The sequence below is a fragment of the Apus apus genome, chromosome 3 (genome assembly GCF_020740795.1).
Source record: "Apus apus isolate bApuApu2 chromosome 3, bApuApu2.pri.cur, whole genome shotgun sequence".
In the NCBI taxonomy this organism is placed as follows: domain Eukaryota; kingdom Metazoa; phylum Chordata; class Aves; order Apodiformes; family Apodidae; genus Apus; species Apus apus.
Window position 1 is genome coordinate 78,943,385 of NC_067284.1, and position 15,199 is coordinate 78,958,583.

Below are 15,199 nucleotides of genomic sequence, written 5' to 3' on the forward strand. Positions count from 1 at the left end.
GAAGTAGGAAAATGTGTTTCCACAGATGAAGGACAGGCATAGAAAAGAAATGGAAACAGACTTGACTGTCTGAAGTGAGCACATAGATTGATACTACATGCCTAAACCAAATAGCACCCTTCTTTCAGTCCTACACAGGAGCTTAAAGTTGTCAGTTTAACTCTGGGCCAGCAATTAAACAAATGACAGATACTCTCTATTAACCCTTCCTTCTAATAAAGTTCCAAGGTATCTAAAGTCAGGTTGTGTTACTTGACCAATATTTCTTAAGTATGCCTAACCTGCATTGGCAGGACTGGCTGCACAAAGCACGTAGGTAGGAGTCGACTTCTTCAGAAAAGCAATGCAGTAGGAGGAGGATAATTTTGTCTTTTTTGTAGAGTAGCCAGATGGCTACAGCTTTTGCCCAGGACATGAGACACCAGATAGCTTCCTTACTTTGTTTCTGGGGGTTGTACCACACACCAGCTTCCTTGGAAAGTGCCATAACCAGGTTTGAATGCCTGTTTCCAGACCTCTTATTGATGTTTATTTTATAGCACCCTACTGATACGCAGATCCTGTTTTGACATGTAACAATCTGGATGTCTTTGTATGTTACATAGCATGTGGGATATGCCATGTAGGGCAAATGTTTTAATAGCTGAATCATCATTCCTGAATTGACAGCAACATTTTAAGTGTTGGCTTCTATGACTTGTGTTATGACACCCTTCAGTAGTACTGATGACTGAATTTGGTGATAAAATATTGAATGGCATGTATCACTTGTTACCTGAATTGCAGTTTATCTTGATGTCTCCTTTGTCTCCTAGACATGTATATCCATACTTGGGAAGCTAAAAGAGGTTATCTACCAGAGTTTGAATTAACTTTAGAATTTCCTTTTTTACTTTTTTATTTTTTTCCAATTTTAGGTTGTATGACAGTCTTACCCACTATTCTGTTTCTGATTACAAGAGTATTGAAGGAAACAGCAGTAAAATCAGCAGATAATCAGGTCCCACCTCCAGTCAGTGCAGCCCTTCAAGGGATAAAAACTATTGTTACTCTTCCAACAGTCAAGACTGATGAAACTCAGAAACAATGGACTGGTCTTATTCGCAGCACTCTGGCATCTATCTTGGAATACTCTCAACCTGGTAAGTTGTTTCCCAATGCAGGGGAGTTAGAATTAAAGAAATTGCTGTAATGAAAAGGTAAGTATTGTATCTCTCTATAAATGAATAGGCTTCATGTCTGAGGGTTGGGGATTAAAAATGGTGATGGATTGCTTGTAAAATTGAAATGGGAGAAGGACCTGAGTGCATGGAGCATAACTAATCAGAATTACTTAATAGGTTGTGTTGAAGACAAGCACAGCATTTGCTTTAAGAAAATACAGTTAACATGTCCCAGATTTCTCGTTGTTGGTCTGTTTTCTTTGACAATATTGATCATAGCTACCTGTTACAAATTTTGTCTTTTTCAGCTCATTTTGTAGCCCACCCTGTCTCAGATCCTTTCAGTTGGGTATTTTTTCTGTGCTAGTTCAAACCTTCCATTTTGAATCCTTTTATGATGTGATTATTATATGCTTTAGGTTTTCCCCAGGCTGACTTTACCAATCCTTCATAGTTTCAGCTAGTGGCTTGTTGGTGGAACTTGGAAATCTCCCTTCTGGTATTGATCTGTCTTTCTGACATCTGCTCAATGTCTTGCAAGTAAAATCTAAGCTGAATTCACTTCACCTCTTGGACTATCCTTTAATTTCTGTGACTACTGGCAACTCTAGACGTGTTGGCAAGGCCTGAGCAAAGTATCATTTCCACCCCTCCTTTCCTCCTTTCACAGAATACCTGCTAGCTTAAAGGAAAGGACATTTCATTTGCAAAAACAGTATTTGTGGGGGAACTGATCTCTTGTTCAATACTCTACATGAAATAGACACTTGGAATTAAACTTCAGGAAAAACGACAGTGTATCTTTTAAGCATTTGCTGACATGATTCATATAGTCTTAATTACATGAGTGTTGAAGTGAATGAGTGTGGAGACAGCAACTGTGGCAAGGTTCATACTTGAGTAGGATATTCACAATATTGTTACAAGCTTTCAGTGGTGAGAAGAGATCCTACCTCTGCCAAAAAATGTGTTACCCGCCAGCAAGATGTCTACTGTGTCTCTTTAGAGAAGTGCAGACTACTTCTTTTGGTTCACATTCATACTTGGCCTTGCCCTTCAAAATTAAAAAAGATGCACAGTCTCAGCTGCATAGCTAGCAAAAGAGAGACAAGGATTTGTAATTTGCATAATGGTAGCTCAGCCAAAAACCATCCCATTACATCCCCAAGTAGCCATTTATAGAGACTGGGGAGAGGCCCAAATGGAGTTACTCATGTGAGAGACAAGGACTGAGCAGGTTATTGCAAACAATCCCGAAAATGTCTGAAGGGGAAGGATCAGTAGATTTGTGTTAACCAAGACAAACATCTAATTCACTTTGTCACATCAGCTCTTGTCTTCCAGCCTTCTGTTACGGTAAAGATTTCCCAATCTGTCTTTCCAGAAACATGACTGGTTTTGTTGGGTTTTTTTAAGACTTCAGAAATCTTTCTCAGTTCCTTCCAAGAGTATGTTTTCCTTTCCAATCTTCTGTGGAGTGGGATATGACACACAAAAGAATCTAACCCAGGTCTACAGACATGATTTCAAGTCTCATAATTCAATAAAATTTAAACAATTTCTTTTAAAAAAATCACTTAAAATGCTTGCAGTAGTTTTTTGAAGTGAGGTTTCACAACATAGTTAAGCCAGTTAAGTGACTAGCTGTCATTTGAAAAGGACAGTGATGCTGGTTTTGTTTTGTTTTTGTTTTTTTTCTGACTATATATCTGCTATTTCTTTGTGCTTCTAAAGGGAAAGCAGAACCAATCTGGCAAACAAAACAAGCAGAGTAGTACTTTAAATATATATATTGTAATATATATATTTTTCCTGTTAATGTAAATTCATGAATGATATCCATGAAGACAGAGCTTGTGCAAAGAAAAAAGATGCCAATTGCAAAGAGAGATTATTTGAAAAGCAGGAAATGTTAAAGTAGGGCTGTACTTACTGGTGACAGGTAGCTATCATATCTGCTAGTTTGTTATCTGAAACCTCATGTTAAGTAAAAGTTGTTGCCATGCTGGGTATAATTTTCTTACTCTGATACAGATCAGCTAAAGAGATTAAAAAAACCCATCACAGATACACTTTTAATGGGGAAAAGATCTAAAAAATATATTCTTCCTCTGTTTACCCATTGAAATAAAAAAAAATTACTTGGTCAGAGAAAGTGTAGGTTGCAGAAAGTTTGACTTGGTATTAAAACAACTATTAGAATAGAGTTGCTCAGCTTTTTGTCAGTCACAGTCAGTAATGGCAAAGTGGTTCTGTAATAAGTAGATGTGTATTTGTATGAAGTTGCAAATAATTTGAAGTATATTTATTTCCTCTTTGTGAGTTTATCTATGTTCACTGGGTTTTACTAAATAAGTTCTAAACCCTTTTTGGAGTGAGCTAACAGTGTGTTTGTTTTCTGTGTTTCAGAAGCCTCTAAGCCTATTCTTGATGAAGTAAGCATACTTACAGCTATTGCTCTCTTCCTTTGGTCAGCAAGCACTGAAATAATTGGAGTGCAGTCTTTACAAAATGGATGTATGAACAGATTTAAAAGTGCATTAAATTCCTGTGATCCTTGGGTAAGATCATGTTATAGCAATGTGACTGATATATAGCTGAGAAAAACTAATTGTGATACATTTGCCATGATTCCTGCATGTTTGTGATGCCTTTACTTCAGAGACAGCTACTGCTTGTCAAAATAACTAGAATTTGCAACAATGCGTTATAGAAACTTTTTAGTAAGTAAAACAGATCAAACTAAGTGCTTCAAGATAATGTGTTAATGGCCTTGTGCCAGGTTCTTGGCTTGCAGCTTTTTAAAAGGAAAAAAATATTTTGATATGTGAGATTTTAGCAAATGAGAAGGTTAGTTACCAGAGTGGTGACTTCTCTACATTAATGCTGTTCTTTTATAATACAAACTAAACTACTTTTTCTATAGATAAAATGACAGCCCATGTTTCTGATGAATTTTACATTTGTGCAAAACTTGTGCTTTTTTTATATGTCCATACAAAACTTGACTGCAAAAATGTAATTTTGTAGTCACCATGTGACTACATGTACAGACTGTGAATCATCTGTTTCCTGATTTCACTTCTGTCCTTTGTTTTTTCTTTATGAATTATCTTCTAAATTATTTTCTTACTAAAGAGGAAAATTAAAAAGTTGTAGACTGACTTTGTTCAAGCAGGCTAATGTGCTGCACAGTTAAGCTTAGCTGTTCCAGCCATGTATACATCAGTTTGTTTGAGTGGGTATACAGATCTGCAGGCAGGAGCTAAAGAGAAAAATCTATAGTGTTTTCACAACTTAGCACTGCAGAGATTCCTAGGAAAAACATGGAAAAAATGCTGATATGTTTAGGGTCACAGTGATGCATTTAAAATCCTGTTTAGAGTGATAATTCTCTGCACCAGGGCTGGCATTTTCCAGCATGGACATAAAATTCATTTTGTTCTGAAGCCTGACTTTGGGTGGAAAGCAAATGAAAATTTGAGTGTGTGAATGGAAATGTCAGTTGTATGGAGCAGAAACTTTTATGTCATGCTGTTTCACAGCTCAGTATAAACACCTGAACAGTGAGAAAAGTACATATTTGCCCACCACCCTGCTGGAGAGCTGTCAGTGAGCTGGAACTTAGCACTCTTCTTGTAATTCACAGAGAATGCTTTGACAGCAGCCAGATTGTGTCCACTCTCCTGGCTGATCTGCAGAGCATACACTCTGTAATACTTGTTGTGTGTTCATTCAGCTTTTGACATGTAAATCACTCACTGTTTGGGTCAGTAACTAGTCACCTGTTTGTAATAAAAGCATTATTCTGATTGTACTAAAAGCATTGGACCTATTATGAAAAACCCTCTTCTAAAGAAATGCTGCTGCCTCATAAGAAATACAGGAGTATTTTTTTAAGTTATTACCACCTGCAGAAGTCTGAAAGGTTAGGTATCATGTATGAGAAGGCTGGTGAGCTCAGTTTTATTTTGTCCCAACAAAGGAACTTATTTGAGAGACTCTTGTCTCTCCATGCTAATAGGTTTTAGAGGAGGGTGTGCCTTACACGCTTTGAAGAGATTTTACCTCACAGGAGCTTTTGTAGACTTCTGTGAATGCAGAATAAAAATATTTATTACGTAGATGGAATAGTAGAAGCTTGGATAAATTCTGCTATCAGAAAACTCTTATTTGAATTATGCATACATGTAAGAAGACTTCTACGCCTTATTTCGAAGGCTAGTAACCTTAACAGCTAATACAGAGAAAAGTTTAAAGAATAGAGAAATAAAGGGAAGGAGTGGTATAGAGAGATAGAAGTATAATTTGTCGAAACAGGTCAAAGATGATGCTGAGTATGGCATTAGGGTAAATGTCCTTCTAGAGAGCTCTGTTAGAAAGCATAGAAAGGGTCTTATCAGAAGTGCTGCTACTGCAGTCCTTAAAACTTCAGTTGTATAGAAAACTTTAAGCCATATACTAGTGAATTAACAGTGATCTGAGCTGCATAACTTTTTTTACTATTAAATTTTATTATGTATACTTTTTATTAAATATTTTTATTTCTACATCCATGTTTCCAGTTATCCCAAGATCTCTTCTCAGATCATTCTGTCCAATACTACTTCCTCTAGAATGTTTCCATTCAGGATGTGCTCAGTAACTCATCCTGTTGAGACATGAGTGCAGTTTGAAAGCATGTGCAGTGTTGTATCCTCATATTTATTGTGGGGCTTTATATTTTAAAAAATGCTGGGATTATTTGTGTGGGATTTTGGAGGAAGATTTTTGTACACCCAAATAAAATGCACTCTGAAGTTCATCTAAACAACTCATTTTCAGTGACTCACTTTCCCAAATGTTGACTTCAATAATTTCTGCTTTACAGAGAAAGGCAGGGGGGGTGGGGGAAGAAATAGAAGCAACATAAGGAGAGTGTTCTGTGATCAGCTCACTGCAGGGCTACTTGTATACTCATTTGCTTCTACCAACACAAGATGGAGAATAAGAAGGAAGGAAGGACAGGTCTGCCCCTTTTGGTTACAGCCTTGCCTCATGTTAAGTAATAAAACCTCTTTAATCTCATCTGAGTCATTTTTATGGGCTGTTTAACCCTTCTGAGATTGGAATAGCATTTCATGATTTTGCAGATATATTTCCTGTTAGTGCTGGTACTTCTGGGAATTAAAGATATAGTTCTCTGTGGACCTGTGTGACAGACATGTATGACACTAACTATTCCTGTATTTTCTCTGAGTTCATACTATTGTTGTTATTTAGTACCTGCATATTCTTTCTAACTGGCCTTCCTTTTATTGAAAACGGGGCTAGTATTATTTTAGCAGATGGGCTATGTTGCTGCTTTCCTCTTATTCAGTATGTTTCCTTCCCCTTTATTCATCTTTTTTTTTGTACCACGTGTGTCTCACATACATAGATAAGAGAATTTATTAGAATTCCCTGAGTTAAAAAATAACTTTCAGGACAATGTATTTGTCTTGATTTAATTAGGTTCAAGCCAAGTGTTACCAGCTTCTGCTTTCCGTGTTCAAACACAACAATCGTGCTCTGTCAACGCCATATATTCATTCACTGGCCCCTATCATGGTTGAGAAGTTGAAAGCTGTGGAAAGAAGCCGCCCAAACAACAACCTGGAGCTTTTAGCAGTCCAGGAAGGAATTAAAGTCCTTGAAACGCTGGTTGCTCTTGGTGAGGAGCAGAATAGTAAGTATTTAGTTTTTCTAGAGAAATATGTAATGCTAAAATAGAATATGGAGCATTAGAAATCTTGCAAGTAGGAACTTGGTGACGTAGTCACTAATAGAACACATCTGTGCAACAAGCATTTGTAATTCCAGTACTAGAACTTATGGACACATGGACACATACAGAACATACAATATGCTTTTGTGTTTCTGGTGACTGCAGGAAAAAAGATTCTAAACCTGAACTGCAGTAGTGAGTAATGTTTTCTTCTCTTTGGAAACAAGTAGTTCACGCTGTTCAAGTGTACTTCTTCCTATTGTTAACCTGTATTTATTTTAGCAAACTCATCACTTTTATCTGTTTGCTTCTACCAGCTCAACAGAGTTTATCTAAAAAGTCAGAGAAATTGAATTGTACTGATCAGGATATCTTGATTGTAGGTGGAGTCTCCTGTTTGCTTCAGTAGATAGAATACCATGTTCATGGCTAATTTTTAAGTTCAGTTATTCCCTGTCTGAAACAATGCATTTTCTAAAGACTTCCTCTGCCAGACATTTGGCTGTTAATGCTCATAAAGTTCCTTGTAAAAATTTACTGTTGTTTTTCTGTGGGTTGTTTTTTTTTCCCCAACATACTCCGTGTTGGTATTTCGCTTCATTGATGATAAAATACTAAGTGTAATTGGGCTCCATTCTGCTTCTGGCACAGTTGCTTGAAATGTATTTAAAATGAGAGAGTAATTGAAGTGAATGAGGAAACAAAACATCTGATTTTTGCTAATGCTGGCCAGAGACAATCACCCCACGAGTATGAATTTAGTAAAGACCTTAGGGGAAAATCATTAATACACAGATAACCTAGACAATTTTAGATAAATGAGTTACCACTAATGTTCTTCTTTGAGCTTAAAATTTGCAATTAACATATTACACATTTAAGGCATACTTGTATCCTTGCTCGATACAAAAATCAGCCCTGTTGCTTAAGTTCAGCTGCTTTTTTGTTCTAAAAATAAACTCTTTTCATCCCTGTGCCATTTTGGGCTGTGCCTTCATTAGGTCTTGCTAGCCCAAGTACAGCTGTGGTTCTGGTTTTTGGATTGGAATCTTCCAGGATGGAGTGATATAACAGAGAACTGTTCCTGACTTTTTTTGTAAAGAATTGCACACTAATTGTGTTCCTGTTATGCTCGCTTGGTAGGCTAATATTCAGATGAAATTGAATAATGTTTCTGTCTGCTTGAGAAGTGTTTTTACTTCCTTTAATATGATAGGCACTCTACATCTTATGGTCTCTTAGCAATGATCTGCAATCAGATGGTGCAAAGGCATCTCTAAGCAATTGTCAGGAACAAAATAACTGTCCTGAACAATAATAGATACATGAAACACAATCCTGGTAAGAAAGATTTGAGTGACCGAAGGACAGGAAACCATCTGCCTTCCAGTTGTTTTTTATTTGGTAATTTTTAAACTGAAGTGTTTATTGTCAGTTCTTAAAACAAAATTACCCTTATCAGTCTAGTAACTGATAAAATTAATTTTATCTTGTTTTCTTCTTTGGTACAGTTACTACATTCTGTTTTTTTCCTATCACTTTTAGGAGTCCAGTTGCTTGCCCTTCTCGTTCCCACTCTGATCTCCTATTTACTGAATGAAAATGCCTTTGCTTCTGCATCTGCAGCTTCTAAGGATCTTCACGAGTTTGCACTTCAGAATCTAATGCACATCGGTCCACTTTACCCACGTGCTTTCAAGACAGTAATGGGAGCTGCTCCTGAATTGAAAACACGTCTAGAAACGGCAGTCCGAGCAAGTCAGGCCAGCAAAGCAAAGGCAGCTGCTAGGCAACCACCACCCACAGTACATTCCACCCCAACAATTAAACTGAAAACGAGCTTTTTTTGAATTACTTTTATTATTTTTGGACCACTAAGGAGTCAGAAGTATTACATTATCCCTGATGTGTTACTGCATATATGTCTGTAATTTTGTGTAATTTGTATGTGAAAGGCTGTCTGATAGAGCTTCGTGTAATTACTTGAAATCCATGCATTACAAGGGAAGTGATGTTACTTGTATTTGTATAGATTTTTAGGATATTGAATGTGATCATATTTATGAACTTGTGTTATAAATTATCCACAAAAAAAACCAAACCCAAGCTATTATCTATCTGACTAAATAGTTTTATTTATTTTTAAAAGCTACTCCAAACCTTTGAGTGGTTTTTTAAACCTGGTGATTGTTACCCTACCATTGTGCAAAGATACTAACACAACAGGATGGAGGGGAGAAGGAAAACTGATATGCAGTATATACCGTGTACCATGGGGAGCTCCAGCTGTAGAATTATGCACTTTTTCCATTTAAAAATGAAGTAGGGAAGGAGATTGTCAGACCTTGTAGATCATTTCAGGTTGCATGAAAAAAACCCAACAAATAATTGAAAATATTCAGCCTTTCTCAAGGTGAACAAACAAGCATGTGGTCTTCATGAGTTGTCCTTGTTTATGTGGTGTATATTTCTTTCAGATCCATTTCCATGCTTGAAAATGAATAAAGGATGCAAAGAATCTAATCCCTTATCTGTTCTAAGATAAATTTTGAAGAATGCACTGGAAATTGAGTTTCTAAAGAGAACTGCCTGCTACCTGCATTTTTGTAGGTGTAGACTTTGTCCCTTGAAAGCTGTGGTGTGTTAGCAGTCTTCCTATTTTACCAGACAGTGGTTGAATATGATGATTCAGCACTCTGCTCTTTGTCCAGGCTCCGCCATGTTTAATCTCCCTGCAATATTTTAGTCTCATTGGAGATACCTTGACTGTAGCCATTGGTAAAGTTTCTGCTTCCTGACTATGGGAGCAGAAGACAAATGAGAGCCAGGCTCCTAGAGTTTTTTCTTCCCCTACCAGGCTTTTCTTTTTTGAAAAGAAAAGCACGTGGCTCCCTCACATCCGAGTAAGTCTGATCTGCAGGTTTTGGAGCTTAGAGCTCAAGAGCTGTGCTGACCTTAGAGCACAGAGCCAGTGACTCCCCAACATCTGCCTGCTGCCAGACCTCACCCGTCCTATTGGCAGAAGTGCACAACCATGTATTTTCTTGTGTGTACAAGACTGACTTACATGAATTTTTTTGGCTGTTGAATTTATGGGCTTCTACAGGGATATTTATTTACACTTAGCTTCATAGAGAGAAGCCACATAACAAAATGCCACGGCTAGGCCTGTTGAATTTCATCTCTGGTGTTTTTCTAGATACTGTATAAAAACTGCACATTTCAGGAGCTTCTGCTTCAACCTAAATACAACAAAGGGATAGTAAATAGAGTTTAATGTGATCAATAGTTAGTTGAATTACTTGCAGATGATTATTTTTGCAAAGTCACTAGCCTAGTCTCTTTTTCCATAAGACCTTATATAACCCTTGGAGTACCTATGCAAAATGCTCTCCTGCCCTATTGTATTTCGTGTATGCAAAATATGTAACATAAAATCAAAAAAGTGTTTATTTCACAGTGAATATTTTAGTACTAAAGTGAGGACACAACAAATGGCGCATACCCTAAGGATTCAAATGTTATTTTCTTTAAGATGTTAACTTCCAAGCCTTGTTCCATTATTCTACAGGAGTAGAGATAACACGCTGAAGTAAAAACAATATGCCAGACATGAGGAAGAAAGTAATTTCACTACTTTTTTTTTTCCATCTTTGTATGTGTAGTGAAAATTAATAAAAATATATCACTTTCTAGTAAGTGTTTCTAGCATTACAAAGCTATTTTGCTCGAAAGTTTTTCTGAACTTGTTTAACATTTGAAAGAAAATATTAAGATAAACTCTTTCAGATCAAAACACAAAAGTTTTGCAAGTAAAGCTAAGAAAATACCTTTATAACCTGTTTTAGATTCCCTCTCCCCCAGGTAGTCTAGTAATTAATGACTTTGATGTTTGTTGGAAATTTTTTGTCTAAGATCGGGTTTTATTTACCATGATTTTTATCTCTGCACTTTTATGTTTCGGTTAGACTCTAGTTTACAAGATGTGTGAAAACTCAGAGAAGGGGAGGGGAGTGTTAGCAATCAAGCGTAAGTAAGAAGTCTGTAGAAAAACAGAGTTAGCAGAAGGGGAAATAGCACTAGATAGATGTAGAGGGGCAAAGAGGGGAGAAGTTTTTCTTTGTATACTGTATGACTGTATACCACGTGCTCAGCTTTCATTTGTATACATCCTTTCCCAGTTTATAGTCCTCATTTGCTTCACTGCTTGCTCCTGATACTAGAGGTATAACCATGTTGTTCCATGTAATATTTTGGCATCAAATTTCATTTGATTAAAAAAACCCCAACAAAATAACTTTAAATGCCCATAGTTTTTATTGTTATTTGTCACTTTTCAGCTTTGTCGATGGTCTTTTTAATGTGCTTTTTCATGAAGCTCGTTTGCTCTGTTTCCCCTTAACGGCTTTCCTCTTTCTCTGCCGTTTCCTTCCTTTCTGGGTGAGCCTTGTTGTTCTATTTTGCTTCCCTGCTGAAGTCCCCCAGAGCACCTTCCCTCTTCTGTGCCTTTGCTCCTCTTTCCCTCTGCGATGCTCTCTGTAAGCTTTCCGAGGTGTCTTTGCCTCTTTAAAAGCACGAAGAGGTCATCCACCATCCACAACTCTTATCTCCACAGGGCTGGGTTACGAAGCGGGCAAGTACGATTTCAGAGCAGGCAGGAGGAAGCAGGAAGCGCTGCTCAAGTGAGCAGCAGGGTGCCCCTGGTGTGCCCAGGGCCTGGGGAGGGACAGCAGGGCCCTTCCAGCGTGCCCCTGCTGTGCCCAGGGCCTGGGGAGGGACAGCAGGGCCCTTCCTCAGCACCCGCAGCAGCCTCGGTGCCCACGCACGACCTTCCCCACCCTGCTAGCGTTTGGCCTTGCCGTGAAGCCTGGTGGTGGTGGTGTGTTTGTCTTCAGCTAGCCAGTGGTGTCAGTGTGTACGTAGGAAAATGTTAACACAATCTCCCTTTGTCGTCTTGTCTCTTTGGTGGGAGAGCGAGCAGCGCTGCGGAGAGCTTTGCCATCGGTCTCCAAGTACCTTGCTTTCCTTTTCTTTGCAGAAGAGGCCCTGTGGTAATTCCTGAAAAAGGTGGATTTGCTCTCCTTCTTAACGCTTTTGAGAAGTTCCTGTAGCCCTGGAATGGATGTTTAGTTGTTCTGCGTTGAGGCTGGGCACTGCTCAGAACAGGGCTGGGGTGAGAGGGCAGGGCTTGACCAAAGTTTGTGGAACTACTACCAGGCACCCGCCCTTCTTACGTCCCCAGGGTGGGCTCCGAGTGTCACAAAGCCGTTTAAATCCTGCTTGGAGGTGGAGATTAAGATTAATTTCTGCTCTCGTCGTTCCTGGGAGCTGCCCTGTCCCTTCCCCTGCGGCTCTAAGGGGTGGGAATCGGGCCCCGGTCCCCACGGTCCCTCTCGCCCCCAGCCCACCGACCAGCGCCAGGCCGTGTTTCCAGCTGCCCCTGGCCACGGCTTGCCTGTCTCTCTCCCGGGATGGCACGTCACGGGGATGAGGCTGGCTCCCTCTAACCTCATCCCTCAAAACAAGGGCAGCAGAGAGGAGAGGAGAAAAAGGCGGCTGTGAGAACCATCGCCCCGCTCCCTTGGCAGGGCGCCCCGCCGCCCAGCGGAACTACACTTCCCAGCATGCCGCGAGCACGGCCGGGGCGAATCGCTCTCTGGAATTGTCCCGGGCGGGCGGCCGTAGCCGCCGGCGGGGGCGGCTGTCAGGCGGCGAGGGCGGGCGGGACGCGCCCAGGTTGTTGCTGCTGCCGGGACGCGGCTGGGTGCGGGCGGCGGGGAGCGCGGCGGACCCGGCCCGGCCATGGACGAGCAAGCGGGGCCCGGTGTTTTCTTCAGCAACAACAACAACAATAACGCCCTGCTTCTGCCGCCGGCGGCGGGCGGGCCGGGGCTGGAGCCAGGCGAGGCGGCGGCAGCAGCGGCCGCCGCGGCGGCAGCAGGAGGAGGCGGCGGCGGAGGTGGGGGGGTTTCAGCCTCCGGAGCCGCCGCACCGGTGTCGGCGTCCCGGGCTCAGTACAGCGTGCCGGGCATCCTGCATTTCCTGCAGCACGAGTGGGGCCGTTTCGAGGCGGAGCGCGCCGAGTGGGAGGCGGAGCGGGCGGAGCTGCAGGTAACACCCGCGACCTCCATCCTCCCCCCCCGCCCCGGCTCGGGCGGCCGGGGGACCTCGTCCCTGCGCAGCCGGAGGGGAACGGCCGCCCTGAGCAGCGCTTCGGCTTCCCCCTCGTCCCTTCCCTGCCGCGGGAGCGGCCGCCCGGCTCTGCCGCGGGCCGTGTCCCTCCGTGTCGGAGCGGCCGCCCCCCGCCGCCGGCGGGCCGAGGGGCGTGACATGGCGGCCGGCCTGAGCGGGCGGCCCCGGCCCGCCGCGCGGCTCCCGCCGCCTCGCCGGCGTTTTCCGGGTGCCCCTCCAAGGCCAGCCGCCTCCCCTGGGCACCACTTTCGTAACCCGCTATTAAAAATTGCTCCACCGCGGCCCCTCCGCGTCAGGCGGCTCCCCTGGCCCCCGGAGCTGGCTGGTAGCCCCGCTGGGTCCTCCGTCCCCAGGAGAGGCCTGTGGGACCGGCTGCAGCTCCTTTGGTGTTACGGGGCAGCCTGCGTAGTGTTTTCAGCTGAAAAGCGGTGGGGTTGATACGCTCATTAATGTATTAATGGACTGATAGTGATCTTGTGATTAAAGAACTTGTGAACTGCTGGCCTACAGCCATTACCGTCGCATAATTCAGTGATGAGTGCGTTACGTTAACTGTAATAACAGTCAATAATGCAACCCTCGTTATTCTTCCTCTTTGGCTTTCTTAACAAAAAAAATTCCGTTGTAAACCTGAAGTCTGTCCACATTACCAGTAGCACACCTTTTGGGTCTTGGTTGACCATGTTTGAGACTGAAAACTGTGTTCAGATTTCTTGTTAGGTCTCCTTTCTTTGTCTCTTGCTTTTTAGTCCACCTCTTTTCTTCCTGTGTCTTTCCTTGAATGTTCTGTCTTTGTCAAGAGAATCTTGGGTTTAGCAATGTGAACCACTTCTCTGGTTTTGGCTTGGTGGTGGTTGGTTGGTTTTTTTTTAATTACTAAGGAAGTAATCTTTTTAATTGTACTTTTTATGGTAGCATCAAACAACTGCTCTGGGAAGAGTGGCAGATGTGACATGCTTTTCTGAGGGTTTCCCTGTAGGAATGTAAAGGAAGTGGTTGTGAGGAGAAGAGAGTAATTTTTATTTTGACTTAAATGAATCAATGAAAAATGTATTAGTAACTGAATCGTGTTTCTGTTCACTACATGCAGTGAATGCTATGTAGAAAGTAAGATGGACTATTCAGAAAGCTTAGTCGTGTATAAGAAGAACATGATTTTTCAAATATGCAGTAGAGTCTCATAAATATCTTGACAGTTTTGTCATAGTTAATATAGACCTCAAAAATTGCTTTGGAGAAAGGAAATCTGTTTTACAGGACCTAAGAAATTCTGCCAGTGTGTTAGTGGTAACAACACTACATATTTATAACGCCCTTCAACAGAGGCTAGCATGCTATTCCTCCTTCCCCAAGTATCCATCAAAACCTTGCTAAGTGTTATGGATGAGGCAGAAGCAAAGAAAAAAAGTATTTAAACTATTTGCTGAAGTCATGCATTATCAGTGGCAGAACTGGGAATATAACCTGACCACAAGTTGTTTTGTTAAATGCCTTTGGCTCTTGCCAAAACATCTCAATAAAGTTATAATTAGCTGTGGTTGGCAATGCCACAAGCTGTAACAGCATTTATCTGCTGCAGAGTCATGTTCAGAAAGGTGCAAAATTCTTGGCTGTCTCCATGGACAGCAGGCGTTACTTCTGCTGTGACCATTTGCAGTTGAATGTTCTTTGATCCATGTGAGAGGTTTGTGTTAGGGATTCAGCAACTACAGGCTGGCTTTTAGAAATTGTACATGTACAGCTGAAGGATGAGCAGCGTTAATTAAAAACTGGTTACGTGTTCCTTCTGAAGCCTTTTGTTGGCCTATATACTTGGAAGTGTTTAACAGAATAATGGAAATACGGAGGTCGAGCAATTTCTCTCTCTTGAGATTAAGATACAGTGCTCCTGGCTGTACTTTACTGGTCTTCCATCCAGCATAAATTTAAATGTTAGACTATCTGCTGTCTTGGGAGGCTGTGTGGCAGAGAACCTATTTTTTATGGTCTTTCTAGTATTCCGTGCATTTTATCTGCAATTCAACTTGTTTCTTAGCAGTAACCTTTCTAATCTCCAGTTTCTTACCTACAATGACATTTAAATACTTAAGATGCTTTA

General features: G+C 41.2%; 2 protein-coding genes across 7 annotated transcripts in view; both read left to right on the forward strand.

Annotated features, from left to right (window-relative positions):
* HEATR5B (HEAT repeat containing 5B) overlaps positions 1-11,206 on the forward strand; it is a 57,801-nt gene extending 46,595 nt beyond the window's left edge. For both annotated transcript variants that reach the window (XM_051614105.1, XM_051614106.1), the window contains exons 33-36: positions 918-1,142; positions 3,573-3,724; positions 6,657-6,870; positions 8,455-11,206. In XM_051614105.1, coding sequence (XP_051470065.1) covers positions 918-1,142; positions 3,573-3,724; positions 6,657-6,870; positions 8,455-8,759 — 896 coding nt within the window. In that variant the 3' untranslated portion in view covers positions 8,760-11,206. The remainder of the gene's footprint in view (positions 1-917; positions 1,143-3,572; positions 3,725-6,656; positions 6,871-8,454) is intronic.
* Positions 11,207-12,656: 1,450 nt separating this feature from the next.
* The window catches only part of STRN (striatin), a 74,942-nt gene continuing 72,399 nt past the window's right edge, over positions 12,657-15,199 (forward strand). For all 5 annotated transcript variants that reach the window (XM_051613720.1, XM_051613721.1, XM_051613722.1 and 2 more), the window contains exon 1: positions 12,657-13,020. In XM_051613720.1, the coding sequence (XP_051469680.1) occupies positions 12,712-13,020 (309 nt within the window). In that variant the 5' untranslated portion in view covers positions 12,657-12,711. The remainder of the gene's footprint in view (positions 13,021-15,199) is intronic.